Source organism: Loxodonta africana, chromosome 19 (genome assembly GCF_030014295.1).
Source record: "Loxodonta africana isolate mLoxAfr1 chromosome 19, mLoxAfr1.hap2, whole genome shotgun sequence".
NCBI classification, from domain to species: Eukaryota; Metazoa; Chordata; class Mammalia; order Proboscidea; family Elephantidae; genus Loxodonta; species Loxodonta africana.
Window position 1 is genome coordinate 17,054,088 of NC_087360.1, and position 24,035 is coordinate 17,078,122.

At 45.8% G+C, this 24,035-nt stretch overlaps 1 protein-coding gene across 2 annotated transcripts; it reads left to right on the forward strand.

Annotated features, from left to right (window-relative positions):
- The first annotated feature begins 4,448 nt into the window (after window positions 1–4,448).
- On the forward strand, window positions 4,449–20,203 carry PRKAB1 (protein kinase AMP-activated non-catalytic subunit beta 1). 2 transcript variants are annotated; one of them, XM_010598937.3, is made up of 8 exons: window positions 4,449–4,562; window positions 4,768–4,934; window positions 10,760–10,923; window positions 12,719–12,812; window positions 13,077–13,191; window positions 15,588–15,721; window positions 18,540–18,608; window positions 18,846–20,203. In XM_010598937.3, the coding sequence occupies exons 2-8, from the start codon at window positions 4,776–4,778 to the stop codon at window positions 18,921–18,923; spliced, it is 813 nt and encodes a 270-aa protein (XP_010597239.1). In that variant the 5' UTR covers window positions 4,449–4,562; window positions 4,768–4,775; the 3' UTR covers window positions 18,924–20,203. The 2 variants fall into 2 exon arrangements, with proteins under 2 accessions (XP_010597239.1, XP_064128342.1); XM_064272272.1 differs by lacking the exon at window positions 4,449–4,562 and having other exon boundaries at window positions 4,648–4,934.
- Window positions 20,204–24,035: the final 3,832 nt, after the last annotated feature.

The window sequence follows — 24,035 nt, forward strand, 5'->3', positions numbered from 1 at the left end:
GATTCCTTTGGGGCTGGAACCATTTCTTATCTATTTTTGTCTTTTTGAAGTTGTTTTTAAATTACAAAAGTAGAACATCCTTACAGTAGAAAAATTTTCAAATACAGAAGTATATAAACTAAAAAGTTTTAGTTTACAAAACTTTTAAGTTTTATAAAAACTAAAAAATGAAAGACCCCTTTCCACCCACTCCTTTTTCCGAGCCTGTTCTTCTCCCCAGAGGTCACCACTATGAACAGCACGTTCTATATCCTTCTAGAACTTCCTATTTGCAAGCATAATGAAGCTAATAGACATGTTAACATGTATTGAGCACTTACTAAGTGTCACGGGTGCTGTGCTAAGCAGTTTCTATGCAAGTTCTCAATTCACAAAACAAGCCTATGTGACCCTAATACTCTGTAACATGTTTTCTCCTTTTCAAAACGGGTGACTGAGAGCTTGACATAACTAACACCATGATGAACCTGTAAGTTTTTTTCTGCCTGACTTCTCTTTTCCACATACTTTTGTTAATGACTTTGTTTTGTTCTGTCCGGCCACCTGTGACTTAAGGCCCCACACATGAAGATCAGAGCCCATTGTCTGGCATGTATATCTTTAGCCTGATAAGGAGATGTCCTGCACATATCTCTTTAGTCTAATAGTCTCTTTTTATATATATAATTTTTATTGTGCTTTAAGTGAAAGTTTACAAATCAAGTCACTCTCTCACACAAAAACTTATATACACCTTGCTACATACTCCCAATTACTCTCTCCCTACTGAGACAGCCTGCTCTCTCCCTGTACTCTCTCTTTTCATGTCCATTTTGCCAGCTTCTAACCCCCTATACACTCTCATCTCCCCTCCAGGCAGGAGATGCCAACATAGTTTCAAGTGTCCACCTGATCCAAGAAGCTCACTCCTCACCAGCATCCCTCTCCAACCCATTGTCCAGTCCAACCCATGTCTGAAGAGTTGGCTTTGGAAACGGTTCCTGTCCTCGGCCAACAGAAGGTCTGGGGGCCATGACCACTGGGGTCCTTCTAGTCTCAGTCAGACCATTAAGTCTGGTCTTTTTATGAGAATTTGAGGTTTGCATCCCACTGCTTTCCTGCTCCATCAGGGGTTCTCTGCTGTGTTCCCTGTCAGGGCAGTCATCGGTTGTAGCCAGGTACCATCTAGTTCTTCTGGTCTCAGGATGATATAGTCTCTGGTTCATGTGGCCCTTTCTGTCTCTTGGGCTCATAATCGCCTTGTGTCCTTGGTGTTCTTCATTCTCCTTTGATCCAGGTGGGTTGAGACCAATTGATGCATCTTAGATGGCTGCTTGCTAGCATTTAAGACCCCAGACGCCACTCTCCAAGGCGGGATTCAGAATGTTTTCTTAATAGATTTTATTATGCCAATTGACTTAGATGTCCCCTGAAATCATGGTCCCCAAACCCCTGCCCCTGCTATACTGGCCTTTGAAGCATTCAGTTTATTCAGGAAACTTCTTTGCTTTTGATTTAGTCCAGCTGTGCTGACCTTCCCTGTATTGTGTGTTGTCCTTCCCTTCACTTACAATAGTTCTTATCTACCAACTAATTAGTGAATACCCCTCTCCTACCCTTCCACCCTCCCACCTCTCGTAACCACAAAAGAATATTTTCTTCTCAGTTCAAACTATTTCTCAAGTTCTTATAATAGTGGTCTTATACAATATTTGTCCTTTTGCAACTGACTAATTACACTCAGCATAATGCCTTCCAGGTTCCTCCATGTTATGAAATGTTTCACAGATTCCTCACTGTTCTTTATTGATGCGTACTATTCCATTGTGTGAATATACCATAATTTATTTATCCATTCATCCATTGATGGGCACCTTGGTTGCTTCCATGTTTTTGCTATTGTAAACAGTGTTGCAATAAACATGGGTGTGCATATATCTGTTTGTGTAAAGGCTCTTATTTCTCTAGGATATATTCCTAGGAGTGGGATTGCTGGATCATATGGTAGTTCTATTTCTAGCTTTTTAAGGAAGTGGCAAATCAATTTCCAAAGTGGTTGTACCATTTGACATTCCCACCAGCAGTGTAGAAGTGTTCCAATCTCTCCACAGCCTCTCCAACATTTATTATTTTGTGTTTTTTGGATTAATGCCAGCCTTGTTGGAGTGAGGTGAAATTTCATTGTAGTTTTGATCTGCATTTCTCTAATGGCTAATGATGGTGAACATTTCCTCATGTATCTGTTAGCTACCTGAATGTCTTCTTTAGTGAAGTGTCTATTCATATCTTTTGCCCATTTTTTAATAGGGTTATTTGTCTTTCTGTAGTTGAGTTTTTGTAGTATCTTGTAGATTTTATAGATCAGACACTGATCAGAAATGTCACAGCTAAAAACTTCTTCCCAGTCTGTAGGTAGTCTTTTTACCCTTTTGGTGAAGTCTTTGGATGAGCACAGGTGTTTGATTTTTAGGAGCTCCCAGTTATCTAATCTTTCTTCTGCATTCTTAATAATGTTTTGTATACTGTTTATGCCATGTATTAGGGCAGTCTCTTGTAATTATCTTGTAATGAATAACTCATCAAGCCATGCTATCTGCTGGTTATGTGCCAAAAGACACTTTGTAACAGCAATATGTAATCTGTAATGTGAAACTGCCTTTTGGGACTCCACAAAGACAGCCTGTGTTGCTGCTGGACTTCCTGTTGGTGTCACCTCCTAAATAAACTTTCTCTTTCTGACTTGGAGTACATTTCATTGGCTTGACTGCTCCAGGGCACAGACCTTAATCAGGTAACACCTATAAGGTAAGTGTTGTTTTTTAATTCCCCGTTTCACAAAAAAGGAGTGACGGTTACTAATTAGTACAGCCAGATCTGAACCCAGGCAGTCTGACTTCAGAGCTCATGCTCTTAACCTCTATGGTTCTTGTTTTTGGAACTCAGAATATCACAGACATCTCTCCATAGTTACCCACGTAATTCTACTTCTTTCTTTTCCAGAGTTACTTAGTATTCTCTAAAATGAATGTATTTAACTCATTTAGCCTTTCTCCTATGGATAAGCTTTTAAGATTTTGAAGTTTTTCATCTCCTTATTTCATCAAATCTAAAATTCCATTGACTGTAAGATGCACCCAACTGCAGAGATGTTAAAATGTGAGGAAAAAAAAAAACTGCGTCTCAGAATAAATGTAATGTGGCATTTCAGATGATTTTGCAAATGAATTTATGCTTGCATATAATTGTCATACTTTTTCTGTAGAAGTTTCCTAGACACAAAATTGTGAGTCAAAACGAAGGTGTATTTTGTAATTTGGTATATACTGCTGAATTCCCCTCCAGGGAACCATATCTTAGTCATCTGCATCCTCATTTACTTAGCACAATGTCTGTCATTTTGGAGGTACTAAAGAAATGTCTGCTCAATGGATGATCAGGCCCAGCAAATGGAAAACATTTTGACGTAAGTGGTTGTTTTTAAAAAAAAAAAAAAAAGACAGTGACTAACAGTAAAAAGATCACAGTCTTGTAAGTACCACATGTGTGCACACTTCCTGCTGACACACTGGTCACAGTAAAAGACAAAGACTAACAAATTAATGCATTTTATACAGAATTTGCCCAAATCGATTTCAAGATATCTTGCAAATTTACACAAAGGTTGTGCACTCAATTTAATACAAACACACAAATAACTCCAGGTTTTGACAACTCCCAAGCCACCAGATGTGAGAACGTCCAGAGATCTGTGGTCTGTCATTTTTAAAACACCTGCAAGACTACCAGCGTCAGTACCACCTGGAGGATTTGTTAAAATACAGACCCGACTCCAAACTCGCGGAATTATAATTTCTGGGGACCATTTTTTTTTAGGGCCCAGGGAAGAGTCCTGGTGGCGCAATGGTTAAGCAGCTCTGCTGCTCACCTTAAGGTCCGCGGTTGGAGCCCACTAGCGGCTCCACAGGAGAAAAGACCTGGCGATTGGCTCCCGTAAAGATTAGTCTAGGAAACTGTATGGGACAGTTCTACTCTGTCTTATGGGGTCACTATGAGTCGACTCTATGGCAAACAAAAAGGGCCCAAGGTATCTGCATATTAGAAAGCACTCTAGGTGATTCTAATGCACTCCAAAGCGTGTGAGCGATCATTAAAGGGCTCTGAGAAGAGTAGTTCTTTTAGAAGGGGGACGCTTTAGACAGTTTCATTTCACTGTAGAGTAGATGAGCAAGTGGACGTGGGAAAACACTTCTTTCTGATGGCATCACTCACCTCAGTGCGATCCGGACGGCTGATGCGCTGAGGCGCCCCCTGCCGGCCGTCAGCAGCCTCGTCCTGGGCTGGGTCCTGAGCGGCTGACTGCGACTGCGCGCTCAGGGCGCCGGCGACCTTGCTGTCCCGTACCGGAAGTGGAAGTGAGGTGAGGTTAGATTCCCACGTTCTGCAGCCCGCCACCATCCGTGCCCTCTGGACCGGGCGGACTCCCGGAGGGGCCGGAAGCGGAAGTCGCTAGAGGTGGGGCGTTGTTGGAAGTGTCATAGTTATCTTCGCGCTTGTTGGGTTCGCGCCGGCGTCTGTGCGAGCAGGTAAAGCGCGAGTGCCAGACCTCGCCAGGTCTGCTTCCCCGGCTCTTGGCGACTTCCGGCCCGGACCCTCGCCCGAGGAGTGTGGTACCCCGAGCCTCTGAACCCCTTCCCAAGGGTCCTTGTGACCCTCTCGTTCCAGGAGTCCCCTGTCCCCCTACCTTTCCCTGTAGTGAGGCCCCGCCCGGCTTCCCCGGTGTCCCCGCAGACCCCGCCATGGGCAACACGAGCAGCGAGCGCGCCGCGCTGGAGCGGCAGGGTGGCCATAAGACGCCCCGGAGGGACAGCTCTGGGGGCGCCAAGGACGGGGACAGGCCCAAGATCCTGATGGATAGCCCCGAGGACGCCGACCTCTTTCACTCCGAGGAAATCAAGGTGCGGGGGAAGGGGGGATCTGGTTCCCCTCGACTGTGGTGGAGAGGCGAGACCCTCTACGAGATGCTCCCGCCTCATCCTCTCTAAAACTCAGCATCAGAAGAAGGAGGGTGGTGCTTCACCTTATCACTTAAAAGTCATATGGTCCTGGAAGAGCCCTGTTAGCAGTCCAGGAACCTGTGTCTAATTACTGGTATCAGAAAGTCATCCCGCGGGAGAAGGAACTCACTTCCCTTAACTTCATTAAGGAGAAAATAGCTCTGGGACAGAGTTTCAAATTCTTAATTAAAGAGTTGAGATAGCAGTAATTGAGTCCCAGTCTTTGCTTTTCTGTTAGGTATAATTAATTTCACAGCTTTGAGAAATCTTCCTTCACCTTTCCGCGGCCTGACGCTTTTGTATAAGTTCGTTTCGCAGTTTATTGCACGTTTTGAAGCTCCCGCCAGAGCCCACAAGTAGGCTGAAAAGTATACTTAAACAACTGCAGTTGCCAGAGGTGTTTCATGCTGCCTGAAGCCTTTTGTTGTTGATTGTGCTTATTTAGAGGGGGCATAGAAAAGGAATTTGACTTCTGGAGGTCAGGAGGTGAGTGAAGTGGCAGTCTGACGCAGGCAGCCAGGGTTACTCACCTCCTCTCTCCTGTTGTGTAAATAAGACTTAATAGTTTAAAGAGGCCAGATCAGACATTTTTGCAGGTCATATTTGGACTCCTGTTGAAGTTCGCTTTAATTCTTCAAGAACTCTGACTCCTGCCTTAGCGGTGTTCCTGCTAACCTTCTAGTGTGGTCTGTGTTTCTAGCTGTAGAGCTCTGTCCAACGACACCTAGTGATTTCTGACTGCTGATATGTATGTGGTCTATCGTAAAAAACTATACCCGAAGAACTAATGCCTTAAAGGACAATGCAGCAAAGTAAGTTTGTTGTCGTTAGGTGCCATCCAGGCAGTTCAGACTCATAGCAACCCTGTGTACAACAGAATGAAACACTGCCTGGTCCTGCGCCATCCTCATGGCCATTGCTATGCTTCAGGCCATTGTTGCAGCCACTGTGTCAGCCCATCTCATTGAGGGTCTTCGTCTTTTTCAATGACCCTCTACTTTACCAAGCATGATGTCATTCTCCAGGGACTAGTCCCTCCTGATAACATATCCAAAGTACGTGACATGAAGTCTCGCCATCCTGGTTTCTAAGGAGCATTCTGGTTGTACTTCTTCCAAGACAGATTTGTTTGTTCTTCTGACAGTCCATGGTATATTCTGTGTTCTTTGCCAACGCCATAATTCAATGGCATCAATTCTTCTTTGGTCTTCCTTATTCATTGTCTAGCTTTCACTTGCAAGTGAAGAGACCAGGGCTTGGGTCAGGGGTACCTTTGTCCTCAAAGTGATGTCTTTACTTGTTAACACTTGAAAGAGGTGTTTTGCAGCAGATTTGCCCAGTGCAGTACCTCATTTGCTTTCTCGACTGCTGCTTCCATGGGCATTGATTGTGGGTCCAAATAAAATGAAATCCTTGACAACTTCAATTTCTTCTCCGTTCGTCAAGATGTTGCATATTAGTCCAGTTGCGAGGATTTTTGTTTTCTTCATGTTGAGGTATAATTCATACTGAAGGCTGTAGTTTTTGATCTTCATCAGTAAGTGTTTTGAGTCCTCTTCACTTTCAGCAAGCCAAGGTTGTGTCATCTGCATATTGCATGTGGTTAATGAGTCTTCCTCTAATCCCGATGCCCCGTTCTTCATATAGTCCAGCTTCTCGGATTATTTGCTCAACATACAGATTGAATAAGTATGGTGAAAGGATACAGCCCCAATGCACACCTTTCCTGATTTTAAACCACACAGTATCCCCTTGCTCTTTTTGAATAACTGCCTTTTGGTCCATGTACAGGTTCCTCATGAGCACAATTAAGTGTTCTGGAATTCCATTCTTTGCAATGTTATCCATAATTTGTTATGATCCACCAGTCAAATGCCTTTGCATAGTCAATAAAACACGGCTAAACATCTTTCTGGTATTCTTTGCTTTTAGCAAAGATCCATCTGACATTAGCAATGATATTCCTTGTTCCATGTCCTCTTCTGAATCTGGCATGAATTTCTGGTAGTTCCCTGTCAATGTATTGCTACAACCATTTATGAATTACCTTAGCAAAATTTTACTTGTTGGTGACATTAATGATATTGTTTGATAATTTCCACATTCCATTGGATCATCTTTCTCTGAAATGGACGTAAATATGGATAACTTCCAGTTAGTTGGTGTCTTAGTCATCTTGTGCTGCTATAACAAATACTACAAGTGGATGGCTTTAACAAAGAGAAATTTATTCTCTCACAGTCTAGGAAGCTAGAAATCCAAATTCAGAGCATCAGCTCTGGGGAAGGCTTTCTGTTTTTGTCAAGTCTGGAGGAAGGTCCTTGTCCTCAATCTTCCCTTGGTCTAGGGCTTCTCCATGCAGGAACTTCAGGTCAAAAGGACGTGCTCTGTTCCCAGGGCTGCTTTCTTGGTACGAGGTTCCCTGCTTCTCTCTCTTCGCTTCTCTTTTATCTCAAAAGGGATTGGCTTAAGACACAGTCTAATCTTGTACATTTTATCAACATAAGTGCCTCTAATCCATCACATTAACATCATAGTGGTAGGATTTACAGCACATAGGAAAATCACATCAGATGACAGAATGGTGGATGATCACACGATACTGGGGATTGTAGCCTAGCCAAACTGATACGCATATTTTTGGGGGACACAATTCAATCCATGACATTTGGCTAGGTAGCTGTCTTCTAGATTTCTTGGCATAGATGAGTGAGCACTTCCAGCTTTGCATCCATTTGTTGAAACATCTCAGTTGGTATCCCACCAATCGTGGAGCCTTATTTTTTGCCAATGCCTTCAGTGCAGCTTGGACTTCCTCCTTCAGTGTCGTCAGTTCTTGATCATATGCTACCTCCTGAAATGATTGAATGTTGACCAGTTCTTTTTGTTACAGTGACTTTCTGTTTTCCTTCCATCTTTTGATGCTTCTGCATCATTCGGCGTTCTGCCAGTAGAATCCTTCAGTGGTTGCAACTCAAGGCTTTAATTTTTTTCTTCACCTCTTTCAGCTTGAGAAATGACGAGCATGTTTTTCTATTTTGCTTTTCTAACTCCAGGTCTTTGCACACTTTATTATAATAGTTTACTTTGTCTTCTCGAGCCACCCTTGGAAGTCTTCTGTTTGGCTCCTTTACTTCATCATTTCTTCTGTTTGCTTTAGCTATTTTACATTCAGGAGCAAGTTTTCAGAGTCTCTTCAGACATCTGGCTTGGTATTTTCTTTCTTTCCTGTCTTTTGAATGACCCTTGCTTTCTTCATGTATGATGTCCTTGACGTCATCCTAGAACTCATCTATTCCTCGGGAGTTAGTGTTCAGCGTGTCAGATCTATTCTTGAGATGATCTTTAAATTCAGGTGGGATATACTCAAGGTTATACTTTAGCTCTCATGGACTTGTTTTAATTTTCTTCAGCTTCAACTTGAACTTGGATATGACCAGTTAATGATTGGTTCGGCAGTAGGCCACAACCTTGTTCTGACTGATGATATCAAGCTTCTCCATCGTCTCTTTCCACAGATATAGTCAACTTGAGTCCTTTGTGTTCCGTCAGGTTAGGTCCATGTGTGTACCAGGCTACCCAAAGCCACTGCCATTGAGTCAGTTCCAACCTATAGCAACCCTATAGGACAGAGTAGAATTGCCTCATAGGGTTTCCAAGGCTATAAATCTTTATGGAAGCAGACTGCCACATTTTTCTTCTGCAGAGAGGCTGGTGGGTTTGAACCACCGACCTTCAGGGTTGCAGCTGGTTGCTTTAAACACTGTGACACCAGGGCTCCCTCAAGTTGCCGTTTATGTTGCTGAAAAAAGGTATATCCAATAATGCATTGTTGGTCTTGCAAAATTCTATTATGCGATCTCCGGTATAGTTTCTGTCACCAAGACCATATTTTCTAACTATTGATCCTTCTTTGTTTCCAACTTTCTCATTCCAATTGCCAGTAATTATCAGTGCATCTCGATTACAGTTTGATCAATTTCAGACTGCAGACATTGGTATAAATCTTCAATTTCTTCACCTTTGGCATTAATGATTGGTAAATCTGAGTAATAGTCATATTAACTGACCTTCCTTACAGGTGTGTGGATATTATCCTATCACTGACAGAGTTGTACTTTAGGATGGATCTTGAAATGTTCTTTTTCATGATGAATGTGACACCATTCCTCTTCAATTGTCATTCCCAGCATAGTAGACTATATGATTGTCTGATTCAAAAGGGCCAGTGTCGGTCCATTTCAGCCCATAATACCTAGGATATTGATTTTCAAGCGTTACATTTCATTTTTGGCAACTTATAATTCATATTTCATACATTCCATGTGGAATGTGGAAAGTAGGTTAGGGGGATAAAAGTGCCCCATCCCTTTTACCCCCCAAAATATCCCCTTTGGAATCCAGTTGCATGTTAATCATCATGGTTCATTAGGCTAATTACTGAGTTACTCGTTTCCTCTGTACGCAACTTTTTCTTCAGTGTTGGGCTGGGCGATCATGCCATTACCTCATATCCTCACTTGGATCTTAGCTTTGAGTCAACTATAAAGAACCTCATTTGACTTGGCCCTGCCTCCGTCCGGTACTCCGAGCTTGCTTTCTGAATTTGTTGCCTACCTGAAAAGTGATGTGCCAGGTGAACTCTAAAATTGTGTTTCTCCAGTAACTTGACATCCCTTCCCCCAGAAATAACTTTGGCCCCAAGAACGCTTTTTTAAGATACCATAAAAATCAAACTGCTTCCTTTAAGAAGGATTTGTTGTTCTGTTACTGTTCCCACAACTCCTTCAAGAAATGTTCAGCATACAGACGATCTGTGGAAAATGATTTCAGGTCGAATCCATCCTCATTTCATCAGGAGTTACTGCAATCATGTAGCAGACACACAGAGCTGAATTCCCCCCAAAAGTCATGGATTATTTTAACTACACCAGGTCACTCGGTGTAAAGTGATTCCAGTCTGTTACTCTTTAGTCTGTAAATTTCGTTAGAACTTGAAGAATGCAGGCATCCTTTAGATAAGCTCGGGGCAATATTTGAAGGGCTAGAAGCCTTGTCAACTCCCATATTGGCCTCTCCCAGCCTGGAATTCCTGCTCTTTTGGCTTCTGACTAGGAAAAATGGAAAATAATCCTTAACCGCATCTATTTCACCCAGAGTTGGATGTGTTTCTTTCTCTCATTCCAGGATGCCTCAGTTACAAGGCACGTACCACGTTGTAAGTTATTATTTACCGTAGCTGTGAGGGGTCAAGTCAGTCTTTGTCTATTCACTTTTACTTCCCAATACCTGAAGCACTCAGTGAATGTTTTTTGGGTTTTTTTTTCCGCTCCCCCCCGAATTCCTGCCAATTTTCAAGTTGTTAGATCTGGAATTATCTGTAATAAATGTTCACGTACTTCAAATATTGCTTTATTAAGAGAGAAATACAGTGTTTATTAAGCTTATCTTGGATTGATGGCAGCATTCTTCCAGTTACTGTGTGGAGCAGTTTACACGGACGACCTCACTAACTCTTCACAGTCACCTTACGAAATAATTGTTTTTATGATCTCCATTTTGTAGGTGAGGAAACTGAAGGACAGCTAGTGAGTTACAGGGCCTGAATGTGAATCTAGGTGTTAACAGCTGTCTCTGTAAAATGAACTTTCATTATTTATAATAATTGCCTGTTTCAGGGAGCTCACGATTGCTGCCTGTCCCTGAGTAAACTGCTCTGCTTCTAGGCTCCAGAGAAGGAGGAATTCCTGGCCTGGCAGCATGATCTGGAAGTCAACGATAAAGCTCCTGCCCAGGCTCGGCCAACTGTATTTCGGTGGACAGGGGGCGGAAAGGAAGTTTATTTGTCTGGGTCCTTCAACAACTGGAGTAAACTTCCCCTCACAAGAAGGTAATAGCCCTGGGAGTGTCTGCGACTTTGTGTTAACCCACGGGTCCTCTTCTTTCTGAAAGGTCTCTGCAGGTGAATAGAAAAGGGTGTTTTTACAAATGGACGCTGAACAGAAAAATAATCCTGGTGAGTAATTCACAGGGTTCCAGCCTCAGGCTCCAGCGGTGTGTCTGGGTTTAAGGGCACCCCTTTCTTAGAAGAAGACTTCTCTTCTGTTTCGGGTGTTCTGTTTCACAGACATCTTTCACTTCGGATATTCACCTCTGTATTTGTTCAGGCAGGACTTCTTCAGAAAGAGAGAAATCTCTTCCTAGTGCAGTGGAGGGAGCCCTGGGCTTGTGGTCTCAGAGAGCTGGACTGAAGTTCATATTGGTTATCTTAGTTCTCTAGTGCTGCTATAACAAATACCACAGGCAGATGGCTTTTGAAAAACAAAAATCTATTCTTTCACAGTCTAGGAGGCTAGAAGTCCAAATTCAGGGCATCAGCTCCCAGGGAAGGCTCTCTCTTTCTGTCAGTTCTGGGGGAAAATCCTTGTCGTCAATCTTCCCCTGGTCTAGGAGCTTCTCAGTGCAGGGACCCTGGCTCCAAAGGACGCTTTCTGCTCCTGGTGCTTCTTTCTTGGTGGTAAGAGGTCCCTGTCTCTCTGCTTGCTTCCCTTTCCTTTTGTCTCTTGTAAGATAAAAGGTCCAGCAGGCCACACCACAGGGAAACTTCCCTTACATGGATCAGGGCTGTGACCCAAGTAAGGGTGTTGCACCACACCCTAATCCTTTTTAACATAACCGAATCTTGCCTCATTAACCACAGGCAGAGATTAGGATTTACAACACATAGGAAAATCACATCAGATCACAGAATGGAGGAAAACCGCATAATACTGGGAATCATGGCCTAGCCAAGTTGACACATATTTGGGGGGGACACTGTTCAATCCATGACAGTCATGCTGACCTGTACAAGGCACTTAACATCAGAGCCTTAGTTTTTGTATCTGCGAGAAGGGAATATTGAACCAGGTGATCTCTAAGGTTCCTTCTAAATTTGACTCTCTGTGTCTTCCTTTTGTTTGAAAGATTATGCAGGCATCTTTAGCAAGGATGCAGTAAAAGACTTTATCAGGCCCTAGCATAGACTTCTGCCTCAAATTGTCAATGAAGAAGCACCTACATAACGGGGTACTGTTGATGAAGGGAGAAATCATGTCCTGCCCGCCAGGTCTGACTATTGTCACTGCAGCCTGCTTTTCAGGTGGAAATGTTGGAGACAGAAAGGGCATGGTTCCAAGTCAGTTAAAGTCAGAGGAACAAAGCAACTATGAAAGAGGTTTCCTGGAATCTTTTTTAGTAGCCGTGCAAGTTTCTTGGTGTATTCTGTTAAATTAGATCCTCTGTCTTGCCCAAGGCAAACTGACGGAGTGAAACTGGCCAGGTTTGTTTACCTTGTATTATCATTCTTGGCTTCCAGTGCTGCTGGTGGCGTTTTGCCTGCAAGCTTATGAAGGAAATATGCCTGCTCGTTGACCTTGTGGCATTAGTAATGGGGAGTCCTGGCATTTGAGCAAAGTGTACTTTCGGGAAAACCGCGCATTGCTAATTCCTTTGAGCTTTTCTAGATTTTGGATCATTATGTTAAATTTTCTGAAATTGGGTAACAGCGTCTGTTCTGCTGCCGCTGAACTCCTGGTTTTACGCGGAGACGATGTTTTGTTTTCTCCATCTCTGGTTTTGCAAGTAAGCTAAGAGGGAACTCCCCCGCCCCCAGCTGAAGTCCTCTGCTTCCTTTTTCCGTGCAGCCACAACAACTTTGTAGCCATCTTGGATCTACCTGAAGGGGAGCATCAGTACAAGTTCCTTGTGGACGGCCAGTGGACACATGACCCTTCTGAGGTACTGTCCCTCTAGCCCTGTGTCCTCAGAGTGCCTGCACAAGCCACCTTTCCTTCTAGACTGGTGCCAGGTCCCTTTACCCTTCTAGTAGAAGTCCCTGTGTGTGGCTGAGCTAGGTAGCAGTCCTCATTGTGAGACCACTTGACCAAGATGAGCAGGGTGGCTAGCCAAGAGATGATATGTTTCTGCCAGGAGCTCCAGTCCTCTGCAGAATAACTCAAACACCTTCCACGTTATGATTTCTGCCTGTCTGTCTCTTCCCAGCCAATAGTAACCAGCCAGCTTGGCACAGTTAACAACATCATTCAAGTGAAGAAAACTGACTTTGAAGTATTTGATGCTTTAATGGTGGATTCCCAAAAGTGCTCCGATGTGTCTGGTATGAACCCAGTTATTTTATCCCACGTGTGCGCAGGTGGGGGCTGTACAGTCTAGAAATACTTGTTTTTCTTGCCTCTCTCTCGAGCTAAAGCCGCCCAGTCAGGTGGACGTTTGTAGCTCCCTGAAGAGCCAGAAAACAAATTCCTACCTCTGTCAGGTCTAGTTGTTAGATCTTAGCCCCAAGGGAGCTCTAAGTCATTTTCCTGGTCTTCTCTGCTACTCAGTAGGTCTGCTTGGCCACAAAAAACAGACAATGAGAACAGAAGCAGAGTGTGCCCTTGTACTGTGAGGCCTGGGGAATCCTGTTGGGTCAGAGAGAATGAGCCAGCCCTGGTGAAGCCTGTCAGCTCACTTTCTCCTCAGAGTACTGGGAGTACTTCAGCCTGGCAGGTGATAACGGACACACCAGGACACCCCAGTGACCTTGGCCATTGTTGTGTGCTACATTAGCACCATATCAGAATCCCGTCGGGGAGAAAGAGGTATGCCACAGGAAGCAGCCTGCACGGCACAGCTCTCCTTTATGGGAACCTGCCCAGTACCGACTAGTCGGCCTAAAACTTTCCCACCTTCCAAGAGCCTTTTCATCACCAAGGTTTCAGTACATTGCTTTTCATCCAAACCCCACAGGAAGAAACTACCTGGAAACAGATAATACATAGACTTCAGACGGAGATATGTGTGGTAATCAAAAGTGTCCACACTGGCTACACATCCCCTTCTTACAGGGATTCAAACAATTCCTGGAACCTGGTGGGAGGCAGTGAAAAGGTTCCCCAAGGAGTCTTTCTGGTGCTCTAAGAAAATGGATTCATTTCCATTTACAGGATGATTGCTCATTGTCACCTGGCTGGGCCTATAGGCCAGGCCACCAAGGCCCCCTGTTCTTGTCAGTGTAGAAATCGCAGTGGTAAATGGACCACGGTGGGCTCTTTGTAGCCGACAAGTCAGGTTGTTGAGTAGAATTGAAATCCAATAATAGTGTTTTTTTTTTTTTCCCTTCTGTTTGGCTTTTCTTTTAGGTGTCTTTTTAGGTAGCTAATCTTTGGGAGAGATCATTGATTTCTTTTTTATATAGGTGGGAATCAGGGGATGGGAAGAACACCCAAATCTCTCCCTCCTTGCTAATAAACATAGTTTTGGGCCATACGCCAAAGCTTTTAGTCGAGTTTCCACAGCCTAGGTCACCTGGGGAAAGAAAACTGGTCCCTCGCTGCCAATAAACTAACTTCAAGCTCTCTACAAACTTCTTGTGTTTTAGGCACTCACTTTTTAAAATTTTGTTGGTATTTACTCCCGATGGCTCAGTTTTCTGCACTTAATGCTTTTCTCAGTTTTCTGCTGAGATGTGGTTGGGCTGTGTGAAGGGGGCTGGGCTCTGGAAAATGACATGGAGGATACTGGCAGAGCCCGGCACATCACACTTCCTGGGGACCAGCCCAGGGGTCAGTCACCCAAAACTCATCCCAGATGCTCTTTGGATAACGGCTTAGTCTCTTCCAGCTGCCTACATGTCACCAAGTAAGCTTCCTCTGACTTGATGAAACTGAGCAGTTTTAGAAGCTCTAAAGAGCTGTGGTGGCGCAGTGGTTAAGTACTTGGTGGCTAACCAAGAGGTTGGTGGTTTAAACCCACCAGCTGCTCTGTAGGGGAAAGATACAGCAGTCTGCTTCCATAAAGATTACAGCCATGGAAACCCTATGAAGCAGTTCTGTTCTGTCCTATAGCGCCATGAGTCAGACTTGACTCAGTGGCAACAGATTTGGTTTGGTTTGCTTTAATGTATCTGTATAATTGAGATAGTCAAGCAGGAGTCCAGAGGAACCTGGGTGCAGTGGAGTCAAAGAGCCTTTAGAAACGGGCTTGTAATTTTTTGTTTTAAAATGTGCCAGTGCCTCGTCTAACCTGTTTTCTCCACAGCCCCTGTGTAAACAGGCAGCTTTATCTTGTTCTACCCTGGCTGGTGGTGCTCATAACTTGGGCTCACTCACTTAATCCTCACTTGAAGCCTGGAGCTTCTTTCTGGTGTTTGCCAGGCCCGCCTGAAGCAAGAAGGATTCTTCTGCAGCGGACTGTGAGGTTAGGTGACTGTGAACAGCCTCCTTTGGTAGTCTGGCCCAGACACACTGGCTCTGCCTGAATTCCTGTCGCCCCCACGGCCTCCCAGTCTCTTACTGAGTTTTATGCCCATTACTCAGATTCCAGAACGGTTTTCTCATTGCTTCTTCTCTTCACGTTTGGAACCTGTATATTCTTTAAGAAAATGTAAATCTGTCTTGAGGGAACAAGAGACAAGAAAACTAGACGACAAAACCGTTACGTGAAACAAGCCTGCTCCTAGAACTCCCCATTTTCCAAGTAAACGTCCTGTCACCCGTTGTCCTCTCCCACCAGAGCTGTCCAGTTCACCGCCAGGACCCTACCACCAGGAGCCCTACATCTGCAAACCCGAAGAGCGGTTTAAAGCGCCCCCCATCCTCCCGCCACATCTGCTCCAGGTCATCCTGAACAAGGACACAGGGATTTCGGTGAGTCACAGGCTTCCACCTGGACCGGACTCCCCTGTCTGTCCCCTTTTGCAGAGCAGCTGGTGAGAAAGCTCAGTGTCACCCACTGGTGTTGAGTGCTGGGGCCCACTTCTAACATGGCAGCCGACCACAGCAAGATGCTCCCTGAGTCTGGGTGCTGCATCTAGCTTCTCACAGCCTCTCTGACTTTTTTTTTTTAAAGTTTCCCGTTCAAAAATTTATCCACAGATTGTTCTGTGACCCCTCATTGTTTCAACACTCTTCCATTCCCTTTCCACCTGGGTTCCCCGTGTCCATGCATCTAGTTTTCCAGTCCCTTCCTGCCTTCTTGTCTTTGTTTTTGGGCAGGTGTTGCCCATTTGGTTCCAAATACTTGATTGAACTAAGAGCCTTTCTGATTTTGCTTCCTAGCATTTCACTCCTGCCTCCAACTGAGCCCCATCTGATTTAGATTTCATGGTAAAATTTTAAACCACCCCTTCTTAGTAGGCTATGTAGTGAATCACTTCCCCTGCCACCCTGCCCTCCATTTTAGAGTCCAGTTGTAGTCACCAGACTATTTTCAGTAACATCAGTGCTCCTGGATCAAAATCTGAGGTCCCTGGGAAACACACATTTCCTCTGGGAAATTGGTATTACATGCAAAAAGAAGTGCATGTGTCCTCCTCGTTCCTCAGGAGAAGCAAGTGACTCTGTTATGGTTGGACCTTCACTCCATTTAACCTGGATTGTCAGGTCTGCGTAGTTCTGGAATGTACAGTGTAGCCATCATTCTTGGGATCCCAAACCCTCTTCAGCTTTGTCCAGGCCACCGCCTGAGAGGCACATGTTCATGAGGCAATGAAGCAGTCGTGCTGCTGCCAGGACCCGTAGAGGAGAAGTAGAGGCTGTGGGTGCTGAGAGGAGGAGCTGTTGTAAGTGAGTGCACAGCCACCCGACGGTGGCCATGGCTAGGCTGCCGGGGCAGAGTCTCAGTGTCACCCCATCCCAATGGGACTTGCCTTTCTCGGAGCACAAGGCGAGTGCCTCAGGCACACACCTGACAGGTGCTCCATCCTTCAGGTTTAGGCTGAGAAGAGGCTAATGGTAGGAACCAGGCCACCTCACAGCCCTCTGGGCTGACTGCTTCCAGCTCTAAGGTGGCAGCCTCTCAAACAGGCAACGGGTAGCGAACTGGAAGGACGTCTGTTTTATATATCCTAGAAGCACTTTGGTAAGGCTGTTTCTCTTAACTCTGATTTTACAAGGCTTGTAGGTTGGATTTGTTAGATGTCCTTCTGAGCTGCTAAGTTGTCGTTTCTAGTCCTTCCCCTCCCCCACCGGAAAAGGGAGGCATCGTTGGCTGGCGTCTCTGATGGAGGACTGCTTCTGGGAATAGACTAGACAAGAGTGACCAGAGGGGCTGGCGCACGGACTAGGAAAGTGTCCAGGCCCCTCTGCCCAAGGCAGCACCGAACTCTAATACGAACTTCAGTTATAACCCTACCAGGCTAGCATTTATTGTGCCCTGAACTGTTCTAAGTGCTTTCCTGTATTCTTATAAGGAGCCCTAGTGGTTAAAGTGGTCGATTGCTAACTGAATGGTCAGCGGTTTGAAACCATCAGCAGCTTTGGGGGAGAAAGATGTGGCAGTCTGCTTTCATAGAAATTTATAGCCTTGGGAACCCTCTGGGGTCACTGAGTTGGAATCGCCTCAATGGCAGTGGGTTTGGTTTTGTGTGGTTTGGAACTCTTCTAAGTGTTTTTCATGTATCCTCATTTAATCTGCACAGTAATCCTATAAGGTAGGGTGGGATGGGAAGAGTGAGGCACAGAGAAGTTAGGGAACAATCCAAGGTCACAGTAAGTGGCAGAGCTGGTATTCAGATCAGGCTAGATTAGTGGGAGACTTGTACTCCTATTGGGTATAGTGCACAGCCTCCTTGTAGACGCTCTCGAGGTATCTGTTGAGAGATCTAGTGGTCCAGCCTCCCCTTAGGATCCTAGAGTGAGGTCAGGCACTGTGCTCAGCATCGCCCAGTTCCTGGCAGCAGAGCCAGAACTAGGATCTGACTTCGTGGCTATCCATGTCTTCATTGCCCCCACCTTTCCTTTTGAGAAAACTGCCGTGTGCGACTCAGGTTTCTTCATGTGGGATTACAAGCCACATTGTCCGTAGGGCGGTCTTCCCAAACCCAAACTCGGAATCACTGCGGGGCTCGTAAAGTAAGATGCAGCTTCCTAGGCTGCCCCAACCCCAGACCTCCTAGACCAGAGGCCCCAAGATTGTAATGCCCAGCTGTGTTAAGGAGGACGGCCCCAGCCTCTTCATTTAGACACATCTCCTGGCTCCTGGTAACACCTCCTTAGCAAAGGGTGGACCTGGAACTTCTGGTTTTACACCATCTGTTTGGGTCCGTGAGAGGCCCACAGGGGTAACTGAGATCTTGAGGTGCAGCAGGGCCGGGGCTGCAGAGTCTCATGCCGGTGTCTAGTGACTGGGAAGAGATTATACCTTTCCTGTTTCTTTAAAAGTGCTTTCAGTGACAACTCATCTTCCTTCCTCCCCTTCCTTCTGTAAGAAGACAGAGCCACAGCCCAGACTTGAGAAGCCAAAGCCAAAGCCTGACCAGGGACACACTCAGATGTGTCCAGCAGACTTGCAGAAGGGTCCCCTTAGGTTGGAGGGCACAACCCCTGCAGCCTCGCCTGTCCTCTTGGACAAGCCCTTTCGCGAGTCTGGCTTAGGAGGGAGGTAGGCATGGGGCTGTGAAGTAAGGGGAGGAGTGTCTTGATTTCCAAACCCTAAATGCTCACGTCTGCCTTTGTACCCCCACAGTGCGATCCAGCCTTGCTCCCTGAGCCCAATCACGTCATGTTGAACCACCTCTATGCTCTTTCTATCAAGGTAATGAAATGTTGTTAGAGCTATGTTTCTCAAAGTATGGTGTGAGGACCCCGGCATCAAATTGTCTGGGGCAGCTTCCAGAACCTGACACAGACCCGCAGGCTCAGGCTCTGAAGGTGGGCCTAAGAATTGCTGTTTTCATGAAACACCTTTGATGACTCTCCTGCACTGTAGTTTGAGACTGTTTACTTGGTTCAGCCAGCTGCTGCCTTTGATCATTTCCACCCTCTTCCTTAGGATGGAGTGATGGTGCTCAGCGCGACCCACCGGTACAAGAAAAAGTACGTCACCACCTTGCTTTACAAGCCCATATGAAGAGCTGGGAGCAGACGATGGGCCACAGGCAACAAGGCACCACCAGGCTCCACGTGTGCATGCTTTACACTAGAGGGAACAGACTGTCAGTTTCTCATTTCACATTCTTTATAAGACATTTCATACTGGCCCTAGTCCTACTTGAAGGTTTATTTCAGGCTCCAGAAGAGCCTTGGTCTGCAGCAGTCCTGTTTTCACCCAGAGGCTGTGAACCTCATCAAGGTCAAGACAGGTATCAAGGAGACCAGGAGCTGTGCAGCCACCACACTGCACTGCGTGAGGGCAAGTGTAATTCTAAATAACGTCCTCTGAACTGGTTGTGGAGCTGTTTCTTAAACCAGAAATGAATGGTAGTAAAAATGGGAGCAGGGGACCAAGGCCACACAAAATTCCTAACTGTGCATGTGTCTTCAGGGCCACTGACTTGTCCCTGTTGCCGCCTGGCTGCGGGGATAACAGTAAGTACAGTGTTGGTCTTGTCTCTCCTTTGAAATCAAAGCAATAGATCTCTTCCATTCTTTGTCCCATGGAGGTGACATTTCTATAGAAATAAGAACCTGTCTGATTTCCAGATGAAGCTTTACAATTGTTTCTTACACTTATGTACACTGAGTACTTTTTTTAAACCAGAGGTCGTTGACCGTACGGCTTCAAGGCGATTTTTCAGTCACCACGGCTAGAACGTAGATAGTGTAAAACATGTTCAGCAATAACTTGTTCTCAGAACAGATTTCTAAAACCGCTGGCCGATTTCTCTAGTAAGCCAAATGATCCTGAGGGCCGACCACTGTTGGCTGGAAGGTTGTCCAGCTTTTTATTCGAGTCATAGAGGTGACAGTATTACTATGAAAATCTGGGAGAAGCACCCCACCCTAATCTGAATTACAGCCTAGGTCACCTTGTTCAAGACCTCTGCCCCTAGTCACCAAACAAGGTCGCAGCATTTGTGTTGTTTGTGCTGAAAAGAATTCAAAACTTGACGGCAGCCACCTCGATTCACATCAAGAAGACATCCTTTGGACTGAAGCGGAGGACTGGGTTTCTCTTCCCTCAGCTGGGTTTCCAGGGAGCTGCCAGCAGATGTGCTTCCTGGTGCCCAGTTGGCAGAGGTTACCATTATGCCCTGTGCCCTTGCTGGGAGGTGGGAGGAACGAGGTCCTTGGTTTCCAGTATCTCTTTGGTAAACCTGAGTTTGAAGTCCCCTTTTTTGTTATTTTTTTCAAAACACCAAATGATTTTCACCTTGTCATACAGGTTTCAATAAAGCTTTTTAAAGATAACTGGGAATGTGCTTGGAGGACCATGGTATCCAGTTGTTTGGAGACTTGCCCTTTCCCAGAGGTTCACTGGGTGCAGTGCTTTTCCACAGCTCATCATGGTACCATTTGTGTGGCCCAGGGTTGGGGTGAATGGATAAGGCTGCTGCAGCTGCCCCAGGGGCTGAGGGTCATTCCCAGGGCCCATCCAGTCACCATACAGTTTGGAAACCTGTTAAGGGGCCTCAAAGCCTAGCCCCTCTGAGGAACTCAGTCACCAGGAGAAGCTGAGGAGAGCTGATCCCGAAGGTTCTGGGCTTGGGTGGGCTTTTCTGCCCAGGTGAGAGGCTTTGGTTCCTCTTGCTTTTAACTGCTTGTAAACCCCCGGACTTAGCTGGTTCCAAAGCTGTATTATCATCAGCTAGAACAGTACCCAGTGCCCCTGATAACACACAGATGGAAGGTTACGGGTGTCCCTTTAAGCCTTTTCTTCCCAGGCACTATGAAACATTTAAAATGCAGCAGAAAAGAGGACCTCTGAGGGATCTGGTCCACTGGAGGTGGAGAGTGGCCTGGAAAGCGTTCAAGATGGGTATGTACCTGTCTCACCCTGAAGCCCTGAGTGAGGGGAAGCCCTGGACTTCAGAGTTAAGAGGAACTCTTATTCTTGTTGGCTGCTGTCAGGCCAGACCCCAACATAGGGTAACCCCTTGTACAACAGAACAAAATGCTGCTTGGTCCTGTGCCATCCCTGTGCCCAGCTGCAGATCAGATTGCTGTGATCCATAGAGTTTCATTGGCTAAGGGATTGCTTAAGTAGATGAAGGAAACAGACACAAATCCTATTTCCAAAACTCAATTAAGTGTTTTTTAAATATAATATAAAATATATTGTTAAGCTTAAAAGTATAAAAAGGACATATCCAAGTGCCAGAAGCAAAGAAGCCTATTGGTGAGCTGTGAACACAGGGCGGCCATGGGACCAGGACATAGGCCTGGGCAAGAGGCTCCCAGCATGAATTAGGCCAGTGCCGTGCTGCCTGCTCTGTAGCCAGGAATCGGAGAGGCTGGCTGCTGGCCTGGGTCAGGGCTCAGAAGGGAGCCATCAGGACAATCCAGCATGCACATTAGCTCTACCGGCAAAGTATAGAAAAACCCAAGCCAAACAGCCAATGTAGAAACTAGATCAGAGCCAGGAAACCCTGGCAGAAACCTCCACAGCCTAGGGAGCCGGGAGCCTCCTCAGGAACATGACCCCGTGGTACAGGAGTACAGGCAGAAACCATGTCTCACCATCCTTCACAGCTTTGTGTATATTTAAAATATTTTCCTTTTCTTTAAAAAACAACAAAGAACCTTTGCCCAGAAAGACTGCCCACAGACCCAAATGCAGGACTTTACACCCAAGAAGCTAAAAGTAATGGAGAGGCCTTTATGGATGTGGCAAAGGAAACCTTGCCTTGTTCAAATCACAGAGGTGAAGCCAAATGTAGAATAGGGGTGTCCAAGGACCCATGCAATGCTTTCTCCATTGAAATCACCTTTACGGGTGAGGACGGGTTGCACAGTTAAAGTTTAACTCAAATTGCTTTGGAACGAAGAGTTTTTTCCTTCTGGAAATTCAGGTAACAGATGAAGTTATAGAGCCAAAGGTAATGCCGTCAAATATAAAAGCCATGTTGCAGAGTAAATAGAGCCATAGATCAAAATATTGGAACCCAAGATCAAAGGACCCCAGCAAGGCTGCTTTCCTTCCATGCCTGGTCAGGCTGGTGTTAGCCAGAACCCTGCCATCCTCCCAAGGAGTGGACACTGGACTGAGGTCAGGGTTCTTGGCCCAGTTCAGCCGCTGACTAGCTGTGGGACTAGCAGTCCAGATGGTCCTTAGGGCTCCTGGCATGTCAGTCCGGGAGCCACGATGCCTTTTCACATATGGGATATGGCCACAAACAACAGGAAGTCAAGGGACCAGGTATGAGAAGGGGCCAGCACCTCAACCAGCTCGATCAGAACACCTCCAAGACCCCAAACCCAAGATCGAAAACTGAGAACTTCAAATGGTTCCTGGTTCGTGGCTGAGGTTAGGAACGAAACCATTTTAGGGAAAAACAAAATGTTCATCTTGTCTAAATCAGTGACTTCTAGGCAAGCAGGATTTCCTTCTTGGGCCATACACTCAATTCTCCCCTGATGCCTCAAGCAGTATTTACAAATAGTTTGAAGGAGTTGAAGACTCAGGTCTATAGATGACTCAGCAAATTTCCATCCATCTTCTGCCAAACCCTTCCTTAGCATCTCTCTTCATTAGCAAATTAGTGGGGAAAAGGAACTAGAACCTTTTTCCCTGCAATGCCAACTAGAATTGTCTTCAGGAGAAAACGAGGAAGCTAGGAACAAAATGGGTGTGTAGAAATCTACAAGGTATTAGGAATCCTCACTGATGTGAATTGGACCCTTGGAGAAGAGCTCGAAGACTGGACCAGCAGCTGAGCCCAATCCCCAGGGCCAGGTATGAACCCCTGCACTCTGCCCTCAGGGTGGCTCCCACAGCTACACTGTCTTTTCTGCCCTTCATTCAACTAAACGGCCTTTGCCTGAGTGAGCCCTTACTGCTCTTTTATTCCCATCTGGGTGCCAACAGTTAAGCACGTGGCTAATTGAAAGATTGGCAGTTCAAGCCCATCCATTGGCTCCAGGGGAGAAAAGACCAGGCAATCTCTTGTAAAGGTTACAGCCTAAAACACCCTGTGAGGCAGTCTGTTCTGTCATATGGGGTCACTATGAGTTAGAATCAACTTGACAGCACCCAACAACATCCCATCTGGAAAACTCTAGAGAGACGGCAAATGAGAACACAGTAGACAGCTCCAGATGTGTGTATTCTGGGTCAGCTTTACTTTTCCTCTTTGTGGTCTTCGGAAAGAGAGCCTGAGTTGTGTACATGAACAGAATTACACAGAAAAGTCATTTCTGAAGTACATTCCTCTACCTCTAAGAACCCCTTCAGGGCAAACACTTCCATTAATCATTGATTCAAGGGAAAACAAAGTGACCAAGACTGTACTGTATTTGCACTACCCCCACCCTGCTCTGCTTCAGGAAAATTTAAAAAAGCTTCAACATTTGAACAACTAAAAAACCCAGACCCGGGGAGAGGGTCCACTGAGCTCCTTATTTAGACATTCTGGAAACCCCACCCCTTGCTATCTTATTTAATTGGTTAACAGATGTTTACTGAGCACCTACTATGTTCCAACCTTCGTTTTAGACTTTGGGGATGGACAAATGAGACAGATTGGGCCCTCATGAGTTTGCAACAGTGGAGGGCAGATATCATCACTCACACACACACGTGGCACACTCTGAATTAATCCCAGCCATGTCACGTGCTCTGTGGGAGCCTCGGTAATGCAGTGGTTAAAGCGCTTGGCTGCTAACTGAAAGGGCAGTGGTTTGAACCCACCAGCCACTCCACAGGAGAAAGATCTGGCAGTCTGCTCCTGGAAAGATTTACAGCCTTGGAAACCCTATGGGGCAGTTCTACTCTGTCCTATAGGGTCGCTATGAGTTGGAATCGACTCAGTGGCAGTGGGTTTGGGTTTTGGTTTATGTAATATGCTCTATAGAGACCTGGCCTCCCTGTCTCCATGGGGCCTAGGCTTCCTTCCCTCCAGGGCCTGACACTCTTACAGAGGCGGCAGTGCCCCAGCCCCCCGGCCACCATGGGCTGATGCTGCACTCTGCTGAGCTGTGGGTGCTGTGCCAGCTCCTCTCCAAAGACCTGGCTGCTGGAGGGGCTGCCGCACTTAGTGGTCCAGCAGCTGGTCCAGTAGCTCCAGGTCCACCATCACCAGTC